Source organism: Labrus mixtus, chromosome 3 (genome assembly GCF_963584025.1).
Source record: "Labrus mixtus chromosome 3, fLabMix1.1, whole genome shotgun sequence".
Taxonomy (NCBI): Eukaryota; Metazoa; Chordata; class Actinopteri; order Labriformes; family Labridae; genus Labrus; species Labrus mixtus.
Genome location: NC_083614.1, coordinates 7,995,565 through 8,019,822, shown reverse-complemented (window position 1 = coordinate 8,019,822; position 24,258 = coordinate 7,995,565). Strand labels below are relative to the sequence as shown.

The following is a 24,258-nucleotide window of genomic DNA, read 5'->3' as shown; positions in this document are numbered from 1 at the left end:
CCCAATTCACAACTTTCAAAACATTTGCGCGTGGGGCTGTGGGTTGAGTCCAATTACATCACCGACCGTCATAAAACAAGGAGAGCAGCTCACCGGAGGGGAAAAAGTGAAAGAACAACCTCTGACTCAGACCTCGAGAGGACCTGGAGAGGGCACGAGCTAAACCCATGGACATTAAAGTCATGAAGAGACCGCGCGCGCTCTGCTGCAGCATTAAGGTAGGCATCAGGTACAAGAGGAGAGGAGGCTATACAATGACTTGTTTTAACCTGCAGCTCTTTTCCCCGCATTGTTTATATAACTGTGCTACATTTATTTTTAGGAGATTACATAACGTTATCTGATAATAGTTACTATAAAACAAACCTGTCCATACCTTGTGTCTCCTGTGTTACTAAGGAGCGTCACCTTACATAAACAAGCAGGAATTATGTTCAGGAATTTGTGCCTCGTGGCTACCTCAAAAAAGTACCAAACTTTCTGCCCGATTTAACGCAGTATTTAGAGATAAACATAGCAAGAAATCAGCTTTAAAAGAAGACTAAACTTAATTTTGCTCAAAAGAAAGAAAAATATCTCGAGTGTTAGAAATGTTTACCGGCATGTTAATGACAAAAAATGTTAAGTGTCAAAAAAAGTGTTTAACAAAAAAAACAAAACACTATTAGGCTACTTGAAAATCTTAACACAACACAATCTTAACAATTTTAAAAATGTTTCACAAACTTTGTTGTTAATTATGTCTACGTTGTCCTTGTAGCTCATTCAATTGTTTACAATGGTTTTAAATATGCTAACATGTAAATGTGTTATTTATTGTTTTGAAATGCACATTTTTGCCCAACATACTATCTCCTAATCCTAAATCAATCAAAAGTTCAATTGGTGTAAAATAGAATAACTTTGAGGTTGTGACTAACACATATTTTCTTTATCTGCTGGAAAAATACGAGATTTGATTTCAAATCATCTGAAAAAATGACTCTTAGTATCTCAGAATTCAAGTATTTTTAAAGTGTTTATCCTCAGCAACGGCATCTGAAAATATATTTCCAGTTATCTGTGATGATAATTAATACTGCAATAATGATATTTCTGCTGACTTTTTTTCTGATTTATTTTACAAATTAAAGGAAAACCCGTCAATCCTTAAAAGCGTTGCCCAGGAGGAAACCATTACAAGGTTTTGCATGAGGAAAAGTCAATCTCCAAATACTATATATAATTATATTTGCACATGACCAATTAAAACAGCAGATTTTAACATCAGAAAGCTTGAACCAGAAACATTACGTAATCAAAAATCAAGACATAGTGTATGTTATTAAATCATAGCAGCTCCTGAGGTTTAATTTAGCTTCAGATGGTTTCGATAAAGGGAAAGTTTGTTTTTCTATCATCAGTGAGACAGTTTTTCTGTGTTTGGTTTATTTTCTCCACCTCTGGCTCTCATAGTAAAAGTCTCACTGTGAACACTGACTGTAGAGGAAGAAATGTTCCCTCACTGTGCTCCAGAAGCTGCAGTTGTACTTCGCTGTATGGCAGGGATGTGAGAGAAACAGTTTGTTCCAGGGCTGTGAGTAATAATGAGGCACAACTCCATGTAGCTGGCAGCAGTACTCAGCGAGAAATTACATGTCTTCTTCGTTGGTGTCTGTGAAGTGTGACTAATACACCTGTATCCTCCTGTGCGTTTGCAGTAGTGAGAGAGCTTGAGCAACCTTTAAATCTCCAGCTGAAGGTTTATTTAAGACTATGTTTACTTTATGCATTCTCACACAGACTGCGGTGGGTCCAGTTACTACAAATTCTGTTTATCATTTGAAGTCTTTACTTGAAAGCTCCTGTGGGTTGAAGCAGAGATGAACAAATATAGAGAGGGTGGAGGCTATAGAAACCACCCGGCAGACACCATTCACCCAACCTGCACAGCATGACAATACCTGAAGTTCAAAGCTACCTGTATTTAGACAAGGAGGGTGTTTGTGAATAAAAGCAGCAGGTTATGTCTCTGTGAACCTTTTCTGCAGGTCGGGAGTGAGACATTGAAACAGAGGAGGATCTTTTTTTATGCCAGAACTCTTGATTTCTGTTTGCCTCCTGTCCAGAAATATCAACTAAAGCATACAAAACTGGATTACTTGCTTTTCAAAATCCCAAATCACTGCTGAGCCGGACGTCTAACAATGGGTTCACAGGGAGCAATCACGTCCATCCGTCTTTTCTTGACAGCGGTACATGCTGTTCAGCTCTCCGCTCTCTTATTTGCTCACTTTCATCAGGACATTCTGTTTGTATGTTTTTTTTTTTTTCTCACAGCTTTGAACTTATCAAAGCTGTGGTCTACTCCCCGTCTGCAAAATGAGTTACACCATCAAATTCTCTTAAAGGATATCTGTGCCATCATCCGAGCCAAGCTCCTGCCCAGGGGCACAGAGTGTTTACATCCTGAACTGTCGGAGGATAAATGTTTGAAAGCTCTGAGCTCTCTTCTCTTCACACCTGAGTGCACATCAGCTCCTGGCCTCATGTTCGTCGCTCCATTATAGAGTTGAAGCAAGAACACAGTATTTTGGGAAGATGAATACTTTTCTCACTTTTTTTTTGTATTAAGTAAAAGTTGTAGACTGTTGATAACAACTAAGTTGGAGTCTTAAATCTGCATTCTGGCTAATGGCCAACAGGGGGCGGTTATGCTTCTCTCAAAAAGAAGTTTATGGGAAACGGAGCCAACTTCTCACTTGATTGTTTGCCTCACAAATTTTGCATTTTTGTTCAAAATCTGCAGGCCCGTGACAAGATTTTGGAATTCTTATTCTAGTCATAAGATACTTGTATAACTTGTATCCTCCAATTTCGTTTTAGCAGATTTGGCTGAATCATTGACTACAGATTTGGACGAATCCTGAGTGACGTCACCCGTCTGTTACTGCAGGGGGCTTTGGAGTCCCATCGGTGGCGGACTGCATGCTGTAAAATGCTGTCTCAATTTAACTTTAAGTCAACCTAACGAGAGGCTGAGAGCTGGAGCTGAGGCGGGGTTTAAGCCTCTTGACAAACCGCGCCCTCTTGTCAATCAGGACCGCTATGCACCTTATCGTGAAAACGGCTGATTTATCGTATGATACGCCCCTCATGCAGTGTGTGCCAGTCCAGACATGAGCTAATCAGACTTATGTCGTCTTCTGCAACAGGCTGTTTTGAATGGGCGTGTGCTGTATGTGACTTCCGGTGCTTCTGCAGCCTGCCTCAAGTGGACACTCGATGAACTGCAGGATTTTGCACTTCTGCATCAGCTTCATTGTTGCTTTTGGTTGCTTCTTGGGGCATAGAACAAAATTCACTGCAATGCAATCCTGAAACACATTGGCAGCAACTAACAGCAATCTAGTTTGAATAATGTCTGTGAATACATATTTACATAAAAGTACAGCTTTAAGTTGCTTCAAATGTAAGTAGAGCTAACAAAGTTAATGCACAAAAATGTAAGTCTTGTCAGGAAATCCCTTGTTGCTAAGCGCTGGCTACACTGGAAGCTCTGAAAAGCTGGCTGTCACTCCTAGAGGCTATAACGCCAACTGACAGGTTCCGAGATTCTTCACCTCAATTAACATTTTTCAAATGAGTTCATGTTCTCGATCCCTAGTTTGTCTGAAAAGTAACAAAATCCATCTTCCAAAACCTCCAAAACTCTCTAATTAACATGTTATATGTGTTACTCATGGTTAAAGGTTAAATATTTGTATTTATCCTTTAAACGGAAGATGATGGCCCTTTGATCGTGAGGCTATTGTGCAGTCACACTTGTTTAGGTTTCACAATGCAGGGAGTTATTCTGTTTTCAGTTCCTTTCAAACATCCTTAGAGACTTCATACATTCTCCTTTTCCTTTGCTTCATTTATTTTACTAGCAAGGCCAGGGATTTGTGAATCAGGAAAACAAAGCATTTCCTCTTATACCTCCATAGATATCCATCGACATAGAGTAGCAGCAGCACGTGTCCCTGAAATAAAAGCATTTAAAACTCAAAGGGGAACTTCCCTTGATTCTTTCCCCTCGCAGCGGGGTTGAAGGCTGGAACAAAACCGTCCAGACAGACGAAGCTGAGTGAGTTCAAATTGGATAAATACCCATAATCCAACCCTGCACACTCAAAATCCTGCTTTAATCACGTGTATTAAAAGTCTGGATTAACAATGAATCTTGTGTCTTCACAGTCTGGTATACTGTTGACTCACAGCATGAGGTGAATTACTGACCCCCCCCCCCCCAAATTATAGTCCTCCATCGATATTTTAATGTTGCTTCAGAGGAATGCAAAGTAAGTCTTTCCTCAGGCCTGAAGTGAAATTCTGCACTCGGTTGGATTTGGTGTTCTTAAAATTATGACGTGTTTCCAGAACCAAAGCCAAAGACTTTTCTCTGAAACATGATAATTACATCGAGTATTATCTGCAGCAATAAAAAATAATAAACTTGTGAAATGCTAAAGTGGATTTTAATGAAACACTTGTGAAGTTCTGACTTTTAGTTTAACTTTAAATCCTAAACAAGGAATTCTTTGCCTGCCAGCAAATATCGAAACTATTAAGATAATTGACCCCGTTTGATACAAGCTGAGGATGAAGTATGAGAAACAGTGTCAAAGCATCTATTGTGTGCGCTAACAACCCATAAAGCCAAGCTGTAAGAGGAGAATTAACTGTTCTGAGATGAACACAAAGTGTATTCTCCCTCAGCTGACCTGGAAGCCGGTAAACAAACAGTAAACTCGGATTTATCACTGTTGTCTTTGCAAATTCTCTCCTAATCTCAACGCCCATCTTCAGCGTCAACCCTTCGCTCATGGCCCTCCAAGCAAATAAAATCTGGTACAGAGAGTTCTACGAGTGTCTGTGAACGCCTCACAACAGGAGAGTGACTCGTCCAGATCTCTGGGAGCACGTTCAGTGTGACTTTGATCTTTCCACATCCCTGGATCTGAAAAAAAACCTCAGAGAGGCAAAATCATCAATCAACTAGAGATGCACACGTTATCACCCCGAGCTCTGTAACTGGCTGACAGTGATTCCAAAATGAGTGAATCACGTATTTTATTTCTTGTTGGAGCCGTGCTGTCAATTCCTAGGAAAGATGATGAAATACTGCTTTGCCATATCATACTCCTGATTGTGTGGTTGCTAAAACCTTCGTAAAAAAAACCAGCCTGAAACCAAAGGCAAAAAGAAATGAGGCACATTTACTTAAAAGAGTATGTCAAGTCAAACTTAACCCTGCACTCATTAGTGCCTTTTGGCTCATTGTTTTGGTTTTTGGCCAGCAGCTTTAATGATTTGGTTTCGCTCTCATGGCTTTGATAGCTTTGTTTCCAGCAGCAGCAGCAGACAGCCGTTTTCAATTAAACAAGATTGATTTTTTAAACCTAAACCTGCTCATCACAGAGCAGCAATCTGAAAAGTTAGTGTCCAATAGGTACACATGAGTTGAGCTTTTGAAGAGTCAGATATTTTGCATGTGACAGATTTGCATTCACCAGGCTACTAGTGATTATTCTAAAAGTCGTCTTGTCCAACATTTTGCTTGGAAACTGATCCCTAATATTGGTCAAGCATGTATCCCTACTAAAGCTTGACATATCAGTGTTGTAGTGTTGAGCGGAGAAGTGGCTTTTTTCCTTATTAATGCCCTAAATGTTGTTGTTTTTTCCTTTTCCTAACCAGCCCGTCGAGCGAAGCATAAAGGCCCCGTGGTATAAACAGTGACATGTGAGACTGCTCCTGCATTTTTAGTTCACCTAAAAACACAACATGACAGTTTGGCAATTCAAGTCATCCATTCCTGACTTAATCTCAGATTTACATCGCTTTGGACAAAAATGTCTGCTGAATGAAATTGTAGAATTGTTGACCTGCTGAACCCTGCTCTTATCACTTGTCATTTGTCCTACAGCTATAGTTTTTTCATTTTGAACACAAATCTTTTCTACTTCCTGACAGGAAAGCAAATAAGAATATTTCCCGAAGTTATTAACCGTTAAATTCACTTTACTTTAATCTTAGAGTTTATAATCTAATAAACTGTTAAAGCTGCTGTGAGACATTTTAGCTGGATTCGAAACCGACTGAAATGAATACTGACGACCTACTACCAACATCATCAGTATTTCTTCATGTTTACTTTTTAGTGCTTGTAACCACTGCCGCAGGGTAGTTATCAGACGGAGTGAGTCATTGCACGCTGCAGAAACAGTCTTTGTTGACATTTAGTTTTAGAGATTTATTTGACTGTTTTTGTTGCAGAATGCGTCTTACACATGTACGGGACAAAATCACACAGAGATACAAAATATACTGCTTCTCCCACAGGGGGCACCAAAAACAATGCAAACTGAAAGGTTCCTCACAGGAGCAATATGAAAGATATCTACTAAATTAAATCATACAAGGACCTTACTGTATCATCAGACTTTAAGGAAACATGCAAGTGCTTGTGCTATGTTGGCTTCTCTGACAACAACGCAGCAGCCTGTATGTCCTCCTTCTAAGTTTCAATTCGGGTCCAGAATGGTTTGTTTTTGTTATGAACAGAGAGGCAAAACCAACAGGTGTTGCAGAGATGGAAGCGGGGAAGTGAACTGGTTCAGATATAACTGATTGTAGCCGACCTAAAAAGCCTCGGCTTTCCATTTTGCTAATAAGCTCCACGAGCAGAAACGTGGTAAAACTGGTTAAATATTGAAGATTCTTTTGAAAAATGGAGAGAGATTAGAATGCAGAAAGGTTTGAAGATTGCTGCAGAGCTGGTTAAACACACCTGTGTGCATCGACTCTAGAGAGGAGGGGGCGGGGGGGACCCAGCTCTCTCCAATGTTTTAAATTTGAACTTCAGGACCCATTTTAAACGCTGGATGTCAGAGTTACATATTGCTCCTTTAACTCTATTTAAAATGTAAAAAAGTTGGTAAAGTTGGTAAAATGCAGCCAACAAGCTTACCAGGAGTTGAAACACAAACTTTCAGACTTGAACTGGATCCAGGATTTGAATCAGGGTTTCTCCTGTGACTTTAAGGTTCACGATGTCGTCTGACCTCAGACTGTTGTTAACCCCACTTCCTTAATCTCTCGGTTGTAGTTATAAATTACATTTCTGTCAAAGTAAAACTTAACTTTGACTTTGATGCATCGAGTCATCCATCTCAAGTGGCTGCAACACTAAAGTTCTGCTTGACCGTTGACTAATGAGTAATGATGATCTTAAAATGAAATATAAAATGAACTCTCTAAAAGGTCATTCTACATAATTAATACTTTTCATGCTTTGTGCATTTGTAAGAACTTTTACCAAAAGAGAAATTAATTTTTGAGTGAAATAATTCTACTGTCATTCGACTATCCAACATGTATATTTTCACATCATGCATTGTTTTTTGGAGCTTTAGAGTCCATTTTAAAAATGAGAATGAGAAATCCTTTTGAAAATGTTGTTTCATGTCTTTTAATGTTGTGAGAACATCAGAGTCCAAGCCCGATGTGTTGCTACTTGTCAGTTTAGTCATGTGGTTGTGAAGCAGCGGTTAGCTTTTTCCTCTTTCCTCCCCGCAGTCACTGCTCTGACATCATCGCTCCTCTTGAAAGTTTAATGTGCGCTCCACAGAGTGAACTAAACGTCAGCTCAGTTTGTCGCCGGTGCTGAGAAACACTTGGAAAATGTATTGAACACAAATCCTCAGGTACTTTTCTGCCACATGGCCTCTGAGAGGACAGTGAGGTTCCTGTGAATTGGTCTCTTTTTCTTGGAACGATTTAGGTGTCTCAGGAGGGAGAATATGTTTTTTAACCGTTGAAACGGGTTTCTGCTTCTGTGTGCGTGCAGCCAAATGTCACAAGCTGCTCAAAACAACACTTAATACATGTGACATTTATGACTAAAACCCATTTTAACTGCTGATTCATCAATTTAAAAAGCTTTTTTCATGGTAAGGTTGACTACAATATTTATGAGTGCTTGAAATTAATAGAAGTACATGGGATGTGAGCAAGCATTTCTTTGTTTTTCTGATGATAACTAGGATCTGTTTTTGCAGACTTTTCCTCTCGATCCTGCCTATCTGTATTTTTTCACATGCCAATATTTCTGTGCTGGAGATTAAGCCCTCTGTACTCTCTGTTTGTCCACCTGTTCAGCTGTTCGTCCTGTGCCACGGCCTCCTGCAGTTCTCTCAGTTGCTGTACAGCGCGTACTTCAAGAGCACCATCAGCACGATCGAGAGACGCTACGGCCTCAGCAGCTACTCCTCAGGAACCATTTCCTCTCTGAACGAGGTGGGAGCCAACAAAAACACATCCTCACAGTGATGGATTTATTTCAAGGATATCCATGACAAAGGAAGAATTAGAGAACAAGCAACATATCACAATCACACTTCCTGACAACCAAAAACAGTCTTGAGTATTTTGAAACCGTTTTATCGCAGAAACAAAGGGTCAAGAATAATACAAGAATGTTCTGTACGTGCGTCGAGGAAGAGGCCAGATTTTTTTTGTGCAACGCATAGATTATAGTTTCCATTTAGTTTCAGATTTGGCAGCAGTTTAAATTACAGTCTGAGTGGCAACATCTGATTTGACTGTTGTGTGAAAACAGAGACCAAATACTACAGCCTGTAAGTGTCTGTGTGGCTGTTTAAAGCACATTTAACATTGGATCAAATGATTTGTGGATCAAATCAAAGTGTTGGCAACTGTTCTGTGACCATGATAGAGCATTCACAGCTTAAGAGCCAGATATTTCTCCCATGAGTTGTTGACGAGCAAAACAGAGCAACAGGAACGATAAATACTGAGCTGGAATTTAACCCAAGAACAGAAAAACAGTGAATTGATGTGAATTCTTTTGAATGTTTGCTAATATCATTTCAACTGAAAAGTCAAATGAACATCATGTTAGGGCTGGGCTGTATATCGAGCTCTATGATTTATCGATTTATTTTCAAACAAAGTATAGGTTACCACAATATAGTTTATTATAGTCCCTCTTCACCGTGCTCCGCCTCTCTCTCCTTCTGACCAAACCTTTATTAAAAGCCAGCACAACAATTTTATTTTGCAGGAAAGCAACAATTTTTTTTTAATTTAAGGAGCATTTTGTTATCTGATATTATTTTTCATTATCTCAAAAACAGTTTCATGTACATGTTGACATTGTGCAGACAATGTGTATGGCCATTCAGCTAAAATATATAGAGATATCATTTGTGGTCTGTATTGCTCAGCTCTACATCATGTTTCAAAAAAGAAGACCAGAAACATATTGAGTCATGATCTCTTGACTTGGCTTCTGCATTGGCTTCACTTTTAAAGCGAAGAGGCTAAGTGCACTTCATTTTAACACAATGTGATGATGGCATGTCAGATTTTTGTTCATAGTGTGTTTTCACTGTTCCAAAGTTGAATAAAACTAATTAATGCAGCTTTAAATTCTGGAAACAATTTCTCTAATGTCAGTACTTACAAAATCATTCTGAACTGTGCCTTTATGATGTGAAGACCTGAATCATTTTAGTGCCAACTCTCATTGCTGACATGGTGGTTTTCTTTGATAAGATCAGCAAACTGTGAAAGGATTGTTTGAAAATGTACCACTGAAAAAAAGGACCCTCTCTGAAACACGTGTTTGTGTCCGTCCCTCAGGTCAGTAACAGTGTGCTGATTGTGTTCGTGAGCTACTTTGGGAATCGTGTTCACCGTCCTCGAGTCATTGGAGTAGGCGGACTTCTGATGGCTGTCAGCGCCATGATCCTGACATTACCTCACTTCCTGTCACAGCCTTACGAATTCGACTCTGTTTTTCACAGTAAGAAAAAACAACTTTCTATAATCCCTCGCTACTTCAAGGTCTCCACTGGCACCACTGTCTCAGCAGGGAGACTTGTGAATGTAGAATTTATGAGACTTTACTTTTGGGTTTGTGTAAAAACATGGCTGCGTCTTTTAGTCAAATCCTTCTAGCACTTAGCAGGAGGGAAAAAAAGTATTGACTGTTTGGCTTTCTGCACCGTGGAGGTGAATTTAGTCAGCATACTTTGTGCTCTTAAATTGAACTCTCACATAAATCAGAAGAATGTTAACAATCTCGTGTACTCACCAAAAGCACAGGAGATTAGAGTAACCTCCTGGCCTTTATTTGGAAATAACAGCCCCCCTCTTCCTCCTTTTATTTTGCTTTCAGTTGAGAGTCAGAGAAGCTTCAGGAAATTAAAAGTAGTTGTACATCTGCATCCACTGGCTTGTTATTAACTTGCACGCCTCCCCCTCCCCCTTTTTCTTCCCCTCTCTGTTCATGTTTGCCCACCTGCTGTGATCCAGATCGTCATGACATCTGTAACTTGCAGGGGAACTCTAGCGCCCCTGAGTCCTGCGGTCAAGATGAAACCAGGCGCCTGAAGGACACGAACAACCTGTGGCTTCTCATGGGCAGCGCTCAGCTGCTCTTCGGGGTGGGCTCGGTGCCCATACAGCCGTTTGGCATATCCTACATTGATGATTTTGCAGGACCTGGAAACTCCCCTCTTTACATAGGTGAATGACCTGCAGATTGATTTGTGTTGATATTAAGAGCACAGCCTGTGTGGAGCACAGAGTGGAGGTGGTGAGGTGATTCTGCAGGGTGAAGATTTTTTACTTCAATATTTTGTCCCCTTGGATTAAGATGTCTGCTGGGTCTACCCTTAATTTACTCTAAACGCACAGTATTGAGTTTCTAAAACGTTGTTCAGTCTGCTGAGGTAGAAGAGAAAAACAAATTTAGTTAAAATAATCTTTAATTCACGAATGATTTTAGTACACAAAACTAATTCATTAGCCTTTGCGGGGAATGGAGGACCCATACTTACAAAAACCTATGAGGATCTCCTATCACACAACAATTAATTAGTGTGAATCATATTGCTTAAACTCTTATCATGTGCGACTCTATAGCCTTCAATCTAGTTCTTTCCATCTTTGTATTCTTACTCCTGTTTGTCTTGTATGTCACTTTTTATGTTTGTCATGTTATTTCATCTCCTAATGAAATATATTTTTTTAGCTGAATGGCCATACACATTGTCTGCACAATGTCAACGTGTACATGAAACAGGTTTTGAGATAACAAATAATAATATCAGATAAAAAAAATGCTCCTTAAATTAAAAAAAAATTGTTGCTTTCCTGCAAAAAAAGTTTCTTAATAAAAGTTTGGTCAGGCTGTAGTATTTGGTCTCTGTTTTCATACAACAGTCAAATCAGATGTTGCCACTCAGACTGTAATTTAAACTGCTGCCAAATCTGAAACTAAATGGAAACTATAATCTATGTGTTGCACAAAAAAAATGCTCCTTACATTTAAAGAAAATCCTTGCTTTCCTGCAAAAAGAAAGTATCATCCAGGGGTGAAGGAAATCCTTTGCAGGGAGTTATACTCTTCTACTTAAAACAATGAGCCAACAATGATTTAATTTTTGTTGTAAATGAATAGGGGCCCCAGTGGCCTAGTGGTTAGTGTGCGCGCCCCATGCACGTAGGCTATGGTACAACAGAAACTCTGCCTCACTGCTGCTTTCTCATTCACAGCCATCCTGTTTGCATTTTCTGTATTCGGGCCTGCCATCGGCTACCTGCTGGGCTCAGTGATGCTGCGGCTCTATGTTGACGTGGACAGAATTGGTTTAGGTAATTTTGGGGGTCTTAAAGGTTATTTTCTGGACAGTTTAAAGCTGTAAAGGAGGGCTCACAGTGTGTAATCTGATGACTGCTGTTTCCTGCAGGAGGAGAACAGGAGCTGAGACAAGGAGACCCCCGCTGGGTCGGGGCCTGGTGGATGGGTCTGCTCATCGCCACCGGCTGCCTGGTTCTCACCTCCATCCCGTACTTCTTCTTCCCTAAGAGGATGCAGACGGAAGATACTGTAAGTCTAATTTACAAAACAGCCTCATCTGTCTGAACATCCAGGAAATATGTCTCATGTTTTACTGACACCTGCTGGCTGTATGTTAGCATTGCATTTTACTTTCCCTAACCCGTCAATGAATACATTGTTATTAAGGAGTGATTTATACCTTAGATTTTTTTTAGGATTGAATCAAACCTTTCAAGGACTTTGTCAAAGACATGAGTCATAAATAAGAATAAATGAGATTTGATCACCCGCAATTTTGTGAAACCACATCCAGCTGTGTCTAGAGATTAACCTGCTAAAACTATGATAAGGACTTCAAATGTGTTCATTTAAGACTTGATGAAAAGTTATTTACATCAACAGAACATATTTAAAAACACAAAGGCCTGTTATTTTATCAGATACAATTAGATGTGATGAAAACTTTAAAAACAATTAGAATAATCATGGCTCAAATACATCATTCTCCTTAAGACAAAGATCATGTGAAAGTCAATGTAAGCCTTCTACATAACAGTAAGAATGCATTAAGCTGCCTAATTTATACAAAATAGCTTTGAGGACACTTCATTATAAAAATAACTGTCTTTAAGTCTTCTATGTTTTTTCTCTCATTATTTGAGTGTTGTAACCAAAGCTTAGGATTCAGTCTTTCAGATCATGTATGACGCTGGTTCTGTCAGTTACAGAAATCAGATTGATACAGTTTACACTCACAAATACTTCTTTTAAAATGAATTCCCAACTAGATATTTTTGTGTGTTTTTGTTTTTATTTATTCTTTTGAATTGAGAGTGCATGACAAATAGCATGTTAGTTAACTGGCAGCAAAGTCTAAACAGAAAGTTTAGAAGTTGAAATAGTAAACATAAAGCAGCGGATACATGATTGAAATAATCAGCTAAAACGGCCGTTGGAGCGCCGGATAGACTAGCAGTTATGTCATGCGCCCCATGTAAGGAGGTTATAGTCCTCGTCCTCCGACCCTCCACCCTTTGCTGCATTTCATCCCTCACTCTCTCCTCCCAACATTACCTCTCTCTCTTCAGCTGTCCTATCCAATAATCCAATAAAGGCAATAAGGCCCAAAAAATAACTTAAAAAAATGTATTGTCTTTTACGGAAATAGGCAGTTAAAAGTACAGGAGAAACTTTAAAAGTAGTGACCTTAAAGTGATTTATATAAAGTGGAACAATCGGCAAAGTAAGAAATAGATAAATGCTTATCATAATTACCTCACCTAAACAGGTTTGAACCACGGCCGCGACCCGACCTCGGATAAGGGAAAGAAAATGGATGGATGGATAAATCATGCAAATATTTGAACAGTGGAAATATTACCTCAAAGCGTCAGATTAATGATTAAAACTTGCCCCGCAAAGTGCTTTCAGTAGAAGGCGGATTGCAACCTTTGACAAACGACTACCACACATTTCACATTTCGATCTGAAGAGATTTTGTTTTTGTTAAATGGGGACTTGAGTTCTTTTGTTAGTCATGTGGACGCACGTCAGACTGAAAATGTTTGATTTCTTGGAAATCTCACACTCAACCTAATCAAGAATTTCACAGAAATGTGGGGATAAAAGCTACAGAAATCTTCTATTGTGGCGTTTGACAGCTTCAAGTGATGCTGAATGCATGAACAGTGTGGTGCCGCTGCACAGAGCTGTCAAATCAGTCTAATGTTGCCATGTCACATAGATACTGCACACACAGACACAGGATGTGGTTGCAGGAGAATGTGGTGCAACAACACAGAGAGGTCGGAGGAAATAGCTTTGATTGAACCAATAAATCGAGTCTTTCTAGTGAGAATAGGACTGTTTGCATGCTGTGTGTCCTTCATCTTTGAATTGGTACCTGTATCTCATAAATCTCCCCATTCAATATCCAATACAGACCGAAGAAATCCCTTGAAACATACTCCCACAACAGATTATTCTGCATATTGTTTTCCAGGTGATTGAAAGTGAAAGTGACATGAAAGATGACTTCAAGAAGCCAGATATCTCTTTACTTGATTTCCTCAAAAGTAAGTTTGTTAAACTCATTCTGCACCTGTTTAGTTCATAACTTAACTCAGCAGTGTTTCATATTTTAACATGTAACAGACAGATCCTATTTATCTATCGTCTGTATATGTCTTTATCTTCCCAGTGTTTCCCAGGATGTTTGTCCATCTCCTGCTGAGCCCTCTCTTCCTGATGCTGGTCCTGGCTCAGTGCTGCTTCTCCTCAGTGATCGCAGGTCTCTCCACATTCCTCAACAAGTTTCTGGAGCGTCAGTACAGCACTTCAGCTGCCTATGGGAGCCTGCTAGTAGGTAGGTACTTTTAGTATCAGGCCCGAGCTGTGGTAAAACATCGAATACTAAAGCCCTGTCAGTCAATGTCAGCTGCTAAATAATTCAAGTCATAATGTACAGCATGATATGTATTGAACCACTTTTATAAACTCTGTGGAAGTGAATTAAACCAGTCTGTTAAAGTCGTTCAATGGACACTAATGGAGCGTGTCGGGCCTCTTGCACCATGGCTGATTTCCAAAAACTGAATTAGGATGTAATGTCTTTTTTCATGCCACTGACGGCTATGTGCTACCTTTGAGTTTGTCCTGACTTTTGGCTACACCTGGAATCTGTGTTAAGGTGTCTTCAGTTAAGTAGAACTGTGGATGATTTGTGGAAACCCCCTTGGACAACATTCCCATACCTATACGTGCATACTTTTTAGCAGAGCCGACCGATTAATCGGCCGATATTAACTTATCCAGTGACTATCGTTATCGGTTAATTTTATTGCAGATAAGCGCCAATAATACTAGATTTATTCACCATTCAAAAAACATTTCATTTGAATTTCATTGTATTACACTATCAGTTATCTTTCCCCAGCAGAGTGTGCTATATGGATTACAACAAGCATGATCACTCTCCAGAGTGTCAAGCGTTGATGCACATACATGCACAGTTACTTTCCAGTTCCATCATCTCTTAATTATATACCTTTCCACAAGTGTTTGATAAATGTGTAAATCTATATTTATCTATCTCCACAGATCGAAGATAGATCTAAGAAAGATATCCGCCAATATATCGGTATCATGTATTTTCTCTCCCTAAAATCCATATCGGCATCAGACACAACAATCCCATATCAGTCAGGCTCTACTTCTTAGCATACAAGAAACAGATTTACAATTTCCTAATATATGAATTTAATATGCAGTGTTTCAGAAATACCAGAAAGTCATACTATATCTGGTTAGATTTTGCAGTCTGCATGCTATTTTGGCGATTCTGAGTCACAGTTTTCTGCACAGCAAATATACTTCAGAATCTACTGAGCAGAGAGCGAACAGGCTGAAGATATGCTAGTACAGATGTTCTACAGATGTTTTAGCAAGAGGCTCTGGTTAGATGAAATGCTAAAATGAAATAGAATATCTGACTCTTTTGCAAACCTGTATTCAAAGAACAAGAGGGGAACTAAAGAATGTAAGTGAAAAGAGAAAGTATGTGAAAAAGAAAACACAGAGCCAGAAGATTGCTGACTAAGCTGTTTATGGTTTTCCAGGTGCTGTCAATCTGCCAGCAGTAGCGGTGGGGATGCTGGTGGGCGGAATCATCATGAAGAGGGCGGGTCTCTCTCTGAAGACGATCCCACGTTTCTCTGTGGTGATGTTGACCATCTCCACCCTCCTCTGTATCCCTCTCTTCTTCATGGGCTGTCCCACGCAGAAAGTCTCCGAGGTCAATCATTACCAAATCGGACAGTACGGGTGAGTGAGAGAACAAATATGCTTTTGTTTCTTAAAGGGGTTTTGTTAGACTTATGTTATGAATTTTATATTAACACCAAGCAGCAAACCCTGGTGTTGAATAATGAAGCCAATTGGAAGTGCAAAAACATGCAGTTCTTCGTGTGTCCACTTGAGGCTGTCTGCAAAAGCCCATTTCCATTTTAACAGCAGAAATATAAACGTTTACAGTCTGGTATAAAAAATTGTTTTAATTTGAATAGCTCAGCTCTTTATTAGTCAAAACTGTACGATATTAAGGCTAAGAGTAATGCGTTCATTTGTATAATTGGGGACATGGATTAGTTAACTGTCTGGTGGTCTTGTTTAATCTGGTTGGTCCGTCTGTGGGCTTGACTCTCATTGTGTAGAAATAAAAAGACTCAAGTGAGATGAATAGACTGAGAATTATTTCATGTATGAAAAAGCAGTTCTTGATTTAGTAACATTTTGTGGACATAATATGCATTTAAAAAAGCTTAATCGCAATATATTGTATCGCAAATCTCAGCATATCACAAAATGTTTCAAATCGCAATAATATGGGATCGTGACTCAAGTATCGTGATAATATTGTATCGTGGGGCCTCTGACATGTGTTTATCTTTGACACTCTGTCTCCACAGGTCTCTGTCTCTGTGCTACTCCAACTGCTCCTGTCCTGCCAGTGCCTTCAACCCCGTGTGTGGCTCAGATGGTGTCGAGTATATTTCACCTTGTCATGCAGGCTGCACCAACTTCACCAAAGACCCCAACAACACACACAGAGTTCAGGTCAGTGCCTCTACGAAGCACTTATATATACATATATCCTCTCACAGTTTAAATACCTGCAGATCAGCATGTTATACACACTCTCTGCTATAAATGAAATGTCAATCAGTCTTTATTTTTACAACATAAAAGAAAATAGAACACTGTCATAAAATTCATGATTTACACACCAACAACATATTTTGGTATTTGGTAAAATAGGGCAAAAAAAATACAAATGTACTTTGAGCTGACCTTTTATGACCTGAAATAAGATTGTTCAACAAAGAAATCAGAAGTAATCGGTGAAATGATCTGATGCATAGTAATCAAGACAGTTTTTTCCAGATAGTGACTTTGTTTTTACAGCAGGAGAAGTGCTCAAACTTATAATAATGGTAATTAACAGAAAGATTTTCACAGTGGGAGGGTTGAAGGAGTAAGTATTTGGTTCTTGTCCTAGCACAGAATCCGTGATTTCGCCTGTAAGGGTGTAATTAACCTTTAAGTGTGTACACGGGGCAGAGCGCTGCGGGGAATACATACTGTGAGCAAAATGCAATTTAGATGCATTGAGAGTGCTTTTAAATCTGCTCTTCAGGGGGTCGTGTTCAAGTTGACACAAAGAACAGGGTGTGACTTTTTTTTTTTTGCCTCAGATGCCTCTTAGATTTAAAACACAAATCACAGCATCTTGTTTCACTCTCAGTTTTTAAGCATTCTGACAAATCTCTCATGAGGAAGGAGGTGATCGTATATTTCATATCAGCAGAGATCTGCAGTATATTTATCTCTCATCAGTGCAGGAGCAAACAGAGGGACTGCTAACAGGACACCAGTGACTCACAATCAATGTCTGATCAATACTTATTAGTCACAGAGCATATAGGAGGCGTTTCAAGGGGGGACAAATCCTCAGTATTTAAACGTCACGGCTGGTGAATAATCTTCCAGTGGGAGGATTGTGTTGCTGCTTATAGAGTATTAGTCAGTTTGAGTCAGCATGTGAGCCCACTGTGAAACACTGAAGCCCCTTCCACACACTGCTAGTAACAGCTAGCTTAATGGATTAATACCAAGACATCAGAGGATAATTATATGTCTTTCCTGTGGACTCAGATGTGGTATTTAATCAGCTGCCTGACAAATATCTGAATCATGTTTCACTACCCTTTTTCTCTATTTAATGTTTAAAGGTCACATATTATCCTCCCTTTCAATAAGTCTCAGAGCTCCACAAGAAAATATCAGTGAAGTTTCTTGTTCTAAATCCACTCTGATCCTGTATTTGATCATGCCTATAAACTCCTCTATTTCAGCCCTGCTCAGAACAGGCTGTTTCTGTGTCTGTAGCTTTAAATGTAAATGAGCTGTGTCTGACCACGCCCTCTCTCTGGTAAGGTATGTGGCATGGGCTTTCTCGCTCCATGCCTTATTGTTTATGGTGTGAAGGCAGACTTAAAGGACAGAACAAACACCTAGCTGTGGGAGTGTTACCCACCTAGGGGAGGGGTTACTGCCCTTTGTGATGTCATGAAGAGAAAATCTCCAAACAGCCTGTTTGAGCATACATTTTCTTAAAAGTGGAGCAGGCATTAGATAGAGAGGATGGACTTTTCTCATAATAGGTGGGTTTGTTGACTGACTCGGGACACACATTAGTGTTAGAAAACATGTTAAAATGTATTTTGCATAATATGTGACCTTTAAAAACCAAAATCCATCCTAGACAAGTTCAGTACTTTAAATATTTTGTATAGATTTAGCCTTTTTCTTTTCCAGAGTAGTGATAAAAACACTTCAATATGTGCATTAATAACATTATCTGTTAACTGCAAAGTAAAAGTGCTTTGAACAAAACAAATCTTACAACACTAAATATACTTTGGGATTTTTTCACTTTTTAATATTTTGCCATGATTAAAGAAATACATAAACATTCAAGGACATAATTAGTCACTTAGTTGCAGAGAATAATAAGAGAGATCAACGTTGCTCTCTTGTCTGTAGGTTAAATACAAAGCTATATCCAGATGACACTTTGCTCCGCTATGCATAAAGTCAAGTTTGACATCCCCACATCAATTTGTAAATGGGAATTAGTCTTGAACCTCTCGGCCCTTTTGTGATTTTCTAAGGGGTGTTATCAGTGAGAGCAGGCCAACATGCCTCTGGACACTAAAACCAGTCAGACATAGAAACGTGTGATGGACCAGAGGCTAGAGAGTTAGTTCTAACATCAGTTCTTATATAGCTAATATACAGATACTTGGCATGAAATGATTATGTAGCCATCACTTATCATTTAAACTTTAAAACAACAATACATTACAAAGTATCGCCTCTTCCATGTTCGCAGATCGCCCTGTTCGCCTTCTTGTAGCACAATGTTAGTTATGCAGCGGGCCGTGAATGTCTCGTGAAAAGTGCGTACGGCTTTATAGCACTAGCCAGTTAGCCCGTTTCTGTACTGTTTGATACAATGGCTGAGACTAAGAGAGGGACGCAGACTGTGTGATATGTGAAGCTGAGAAAAGAAAATAGAGTAACTAAGCAATAGTTGTATTGTAATGTCATTGTTGTATCATGTTTAGCAGCTTTACTGGGTGCAGAGAGTCATGTAACCCAAGTTATGTCTGAGACTTGCATACAAATGCAAAAGTAAATTCATCTTAAGCCAAAATGTGTCTCTACAACGGGCTGTAGACGCTAGCAGTCATATTCGCGCAAAATCCAGTAATATTACTGTACTTCATCAGTCGACATGGGACATTGGCTTCTACAACACCGCTCCTCTGCTTGTTAACAAATACAAGTCAATATGTGTATTTCTGAAAAATTTCAATGTTATACCCATTAGAGAAAAAAATATATTATTCTGATAAAGTACAAAGAAAGAAGTCAAAATGTTTCCATACTTATTACGTCATTTGTATTTCCTCTGTTTTCTCTCATGATGCAGCTGTATACAAACTGCAGGTGTATATCAGGGAGTCAGAGTTACGCCCGTCCAGCTGCCTGTCCAAACAGCTGTCCACATTTACTCCTCCCTGTGATTCTCGTCATCTCTTTGGCATCAATGATCGCCTGCCTCACTCACAACCCCATGTACATGATGGTGCTGAGGTAAGAAAGGGTAACAACACAATACAGTGCATTTACACATGTTTTTTGATCAATTCAAAACGGGTCAAAAATCTATTTTGATCTATTGCATTGGTTCTCAACTTGACAGATCTTATAGGGTCAAAATTAGGTTTGCACACATGACTAAATTCATGATCACACGTTTACTGGATAGTTTATACAAACGCATTTCAGTAAGTAGAACAAGTGGTTGTTATTCTGTTGGGATTTTATCAATGAAAACAATCTAAATTGATGGTTATTCTTGACAGCAATGTGCCACTCTAGAGGATCCTGGGAAGGTCAGATTTTCTAAGATACAAGTAGGGGGGCCTCTGAGGAAAAAACTTGGAAACCACTGATCTGTTAAATGAACTGTCGTAGTTTTCTCTGGAATTTTTTTATTTTCATTTTTTATGTTTTATGCCTTAAATTTTAATTGATTTATTTAAAAAACAATTGTATCAGGCAACATACACTTAACTTATCATCTTCCCATTTTTTATGAATACATCTGAATCTGACCACATCGCTCCTGCACAGAGACAGTATCCTACACATCTTTACCTCTCTCCCCCTCCTATGAGTCTGGACCTCTGCCATGTTTAGGCTTTATTTCTTCCTTTCACAGTCTTTTATGGCCGTTTCCTTCCCAAATACTGCCGCAGTCGAACACTGAGCTGCTCTTGTTTTAACAATCTCTGCAGGGCTCTCCTTGAAGTCCATAAAGAGTCAAACACAGAAGCTGATAAACAAGCGCACCAGGCTTTTTAATAAACTGTAGGACAGCTGAGAATGAATAGAAAATAAACTACTCAACAATAGGAGGAATCTGTTGAATTGAATTTGTTTTACAAGGCTTCATAAAGATGTCAACTGGCAGAATAATGGATCCTCTTTAAATAATGGCTTTTTTCATTCAGGACTGTTGTCAAACTAACAAATGAACAGATTAATCAACTCTGTTGTCAAATATTGTTTTCTGGACTAACAAAGTAACCATTTTAAATTCAGTTTCCAACCTTCTGTTTTCTCTATTATTTTCTTTTCAGATCAGTTTCCTCTGAAGAAAAGTCATTTGCTATAGGAATTCAATTTTTACTCATGAGAGTATTAGGTAAGTCAAGACACAGATGCTGTCTATGTGTAGTTCTTGTATTCATAACCATTTATTATAACTTTAATATACAGTCTGGTCAAGGTTTCTGCCTCTTAAAGGACGTTTTTCTTTGCCCCTGTAACTTTGTTAAATGTTACTCAGTGCTCATGATGGATTAATGTTTAGTTTTTGTAACATTATATAACAAAGAGTGAGGTCCTCTACCTGCTCGTTTGTAAAGTTTCTTAAGATAACATTTGTTATTTGTTGTCACTGTACAATTAAAGACTGATTGATTGATATGATAAGGTTATAAAAGTCTCAATGGGAAAGGTGCAGTTTTAATCAAAGGATAATTTTGTCATAAATGTCCTGAATGAAATTAAAGGATCAACTGTTCCAAGAAAACTCTGCATGATTGAGAAAGTGGTTACATTTTACATTTTATTGAGTTATAAGGTTAACCAATTCCTTGAATAACTAAATAATTTGTCTATAATTTATTATTCAACTTTTGTAATTAAAAATGAAACATGCACATTTTATTTTAAATTTCTTCTCTACATTGGGATAAAACGGTGTTAACCCTAAGCCCTCACTCTTCTTTCTGTCTCCTGCTCAGCTTGGCTTCCTGCTCCTGCTCTGTTCGGGATGGCCATCGACACATCGTGTGTGTGGTGGAGGCGTGTGTGCGGCAAGAAGTTCAGCTGTGGCTACTATGACAACAACATCCTGAGAAACAGGTTGGAAAAAAAGTATTTCTCAGATCAAATATCACACACACTCACTCACAACAAAGTTCACTGCTGACAATCATTTGACTGCATGTGTCTGCTCCCTACAGGTACCTGGGCTTACAGGTGGGTTATAAGGTCATGGGCATCATCCTGCTCATGATGCTGGGCTGGAAGGTGCAGCGGACTCAGGAGTACAGTCTGGAGAAGAGGCCTGAAGGACTCCTGTGACCATGCAGAGCGTCCAAGTTGGTCCAAGTTTGTTAAAGCTTTGCAGGTTTGTTAAACATTTTAGAGGACAATGTGAAGCGCAAAGCTGAGGCACTGGGAGGAAGTCCAACATCGACCTCAATATCTGAAGGCCAACGTCCCGACCTGCTGCTTCACCGGTTGGAGTTAAGATATTAATTTTCCAAAGGCGAAAATGTCCAATGTCTTTGAACGATTTAAAGCTTTTGATATTATACTCTGAAAATAAGCTTCACACATCACAAGTTAAGAGAGGACGGAAAAACTGTCTCTCTTCTGTGGTACGTCACGTTTTTTACATGCGTCTGAGACGATGAAAAGAGTCCAACTGATAAAGAGACAACAGATGAATATCTTTGTGTTTTAATTCTTCCTGTAAGTTAGGAATCTAGTCAGGTTTCTATTTCCAATGGGAACATATTCTGTAACTAATGAACTAATGTATAGCTTAATATTTAAGTTGATTTTTTATAGTTTTTTGTCTCATACACAGAGACATCTGTGATAAATAGAGTGCTCATTTGATATATTATCTCATTACACTTGGTTTAGTTGCATAGCTAATGATTTTTTTTAAGCACCAATCACATTCACTGTTAACCACACCACACACAATATGCTATCAACCTGTGTGGTTATATTGTTGTTTATCAAAGTAGGTTGCATAACGTGTAAACATTACTGGCAAATAAAAAATATACACCATTTATCGAGTTTCATTTAAGTCTCTCTTCACGTCTCCAAGGCTTGGTGTCCGACCCAGCAAAGTACGCAATCCTAGAAGTCCATGGTTTACAGCACGTCAGGCCGTTTCTTGTTCGGGCAGTCTTGAGTCAAAATGTAGTTTGAAGATCTTTATTTTTATTTTACTGTTTAGGAAACCAGAGGACGAGTCATATTTTTTAAATGGAAGTCTACACATCTCTAATAAAAAGGCGAGTGTTACAAGCTAGCTAGAGGCATGAAAAATGAAAAGAGGTACATTAATGAAGTCTGTGTAGGTTCTCAGTCATTCAGGTCATGGTACAATTAAGCCTTGAATTTACATCAATGAAGCATAAACGTAGAGATCCTCTCATACAGAGTTATAATACAACGCTGTAAGAGGGAGGCAAAGTCGCTCTTATTCAGTAAGTCCAGGTGGTTGCACTTTGTCTCAAGACTGTTAAAACAGAGTAAACACACCTAAGACTTGTATCATTAATATCAGATTAACTCAGGCCAGACGCGCTCGCTCTTACAGAACAGACTAAGAGTCTCTTTGTTTCCCTGATAATAAACAGTTATAAATGACAGATGCCGGGGGTTTAATGAGCTAGAGGGAGCGGTAGCTGATTGCTTAATTCAGGCACTTTGTCACTTTCAGCTCTACTCTCTGAACATAAAATGGCAAATTCTGGCTCCAAAAGTATAAAAGGATGGCAACTGATATAATGCTAAACCCAGGGCTTCAAAAGGGTTAAAAAAAACCACTGGTGTTTTTTTATTTTTTTTATTTAGATCTCTATTAGCTTTTTGCATGGCAGCAGCTTTCAACATGCAAGTCAACATGTTTTCCAAAATGACAATACAAAAATGCACATCAAAGCACAACCAACCTTAACGGTTAAGTTACCATAACACCAAAAACACATCACAGTAGAACCCTACAATAACCAAAGTATAAAAATGTAATGTGAAATCTTTGTTCTTTGCTTGGGTTTATATGGTTAAAAAAAGGAGAAACAAATACCAGTATAAGACAGGGGGCCCCACACCAGCATGTACACAGCTTCAACTGGCTGGACCCACAGTGTTCACCCCCCTGGCTGTCTGGGGACTGCCAATGTGGGACCTGGCCAGAAAGACATAATCGGTTCACCGTTCTCAGCCCCTCCTTCCACCATATCATCAGCAGACAAGCTCCAGTCTGAAACCCTGAAACACCAGCTACCAAGCCCTCATCCTCAACCCCACCCACCCCCTACAACAGTCACCTTACACACAACCACATGCTCACACACCTACCCACTCATTGATGTTTACTCATACACCCCACTCTCGTTCTTACCAGCAACATTTTTGAAGACCATCACATTTAAAGGGTTTCCTTCTTTCCTTCCTTCCTGTTTTTCTTTTGTTTGTTTGTTTTAAATGTTTTTGCTTATTTGTTTAATCTCTGGTGTTTTGTATGTTTTGCACTTGTATTTGTCTGCATCATTTTTGACTGTTATCATATTACTTGTCTCTTGAAGTTTTCACAATTTTTGTGGAAGAGTAATATTTATCATTTTAACCCCCCTTTGTGTAACCTTTATAGTGTCATATATTACAATGATTGTGTTTTAGCTTACACACCCAAAAAAGGTTAAACTAAACTTGTATCGTACCTTTTGTTACATGATGTACATTTGTAGGCTACACAACTGTGTGCCATGTTATCTTCATTATTTATATTAACCAAGGGAAGTAGCTCTTTTACAAAAAATGAAACTAAACCCAAGCAGCACATCTTAAATTTCTGTCTATTCCTTCATCCATGACGTCATTTTATATCAAGGCTGTCAGTTCAGCTGAGAACG

At 39.0% G+C, this 24,258-nt stretch overlaps 1 protein-coding gene across 1 annotated transcript; it reads left to right on the top strand.

Annotated features, from left to right (window-relative positions):
• slco2a1 (solute carrier organic anion transporter family, member 2A1) lies at window positions 1–22,404 on the top strand. The gene is made up of 14 exons (XM_061030539.1): window positions 1–218; window positions 8,185–8,322; window positions 9,691–9,853; window positions 10,366–10,578; window positions 11,611–11,709; window positions 11,805–11,944; window positions 13,899–13,971; window positions 14,097–14,261; window positions 15,514–15,718; window positions 16,363–16,510; window positions 19,452–19,615; window positions 20,668–20,732; window positions 21,337–21,457; window positions 21,559–22,404. The coding sequence occupies exons 1-14, from the start codon at window positions 168–170 to the stop codon at window positions 21,677–21,679; spliced, it is 1,866 nt and encodes a 621-aa protein (XP_060886522.1). The 5' UTR covers window positions 1–167; the 3' UTR covers window positions 21,680–22,404.
• Window positions 22,405–24,258: the final 1,854 nt, after the last annotated feature.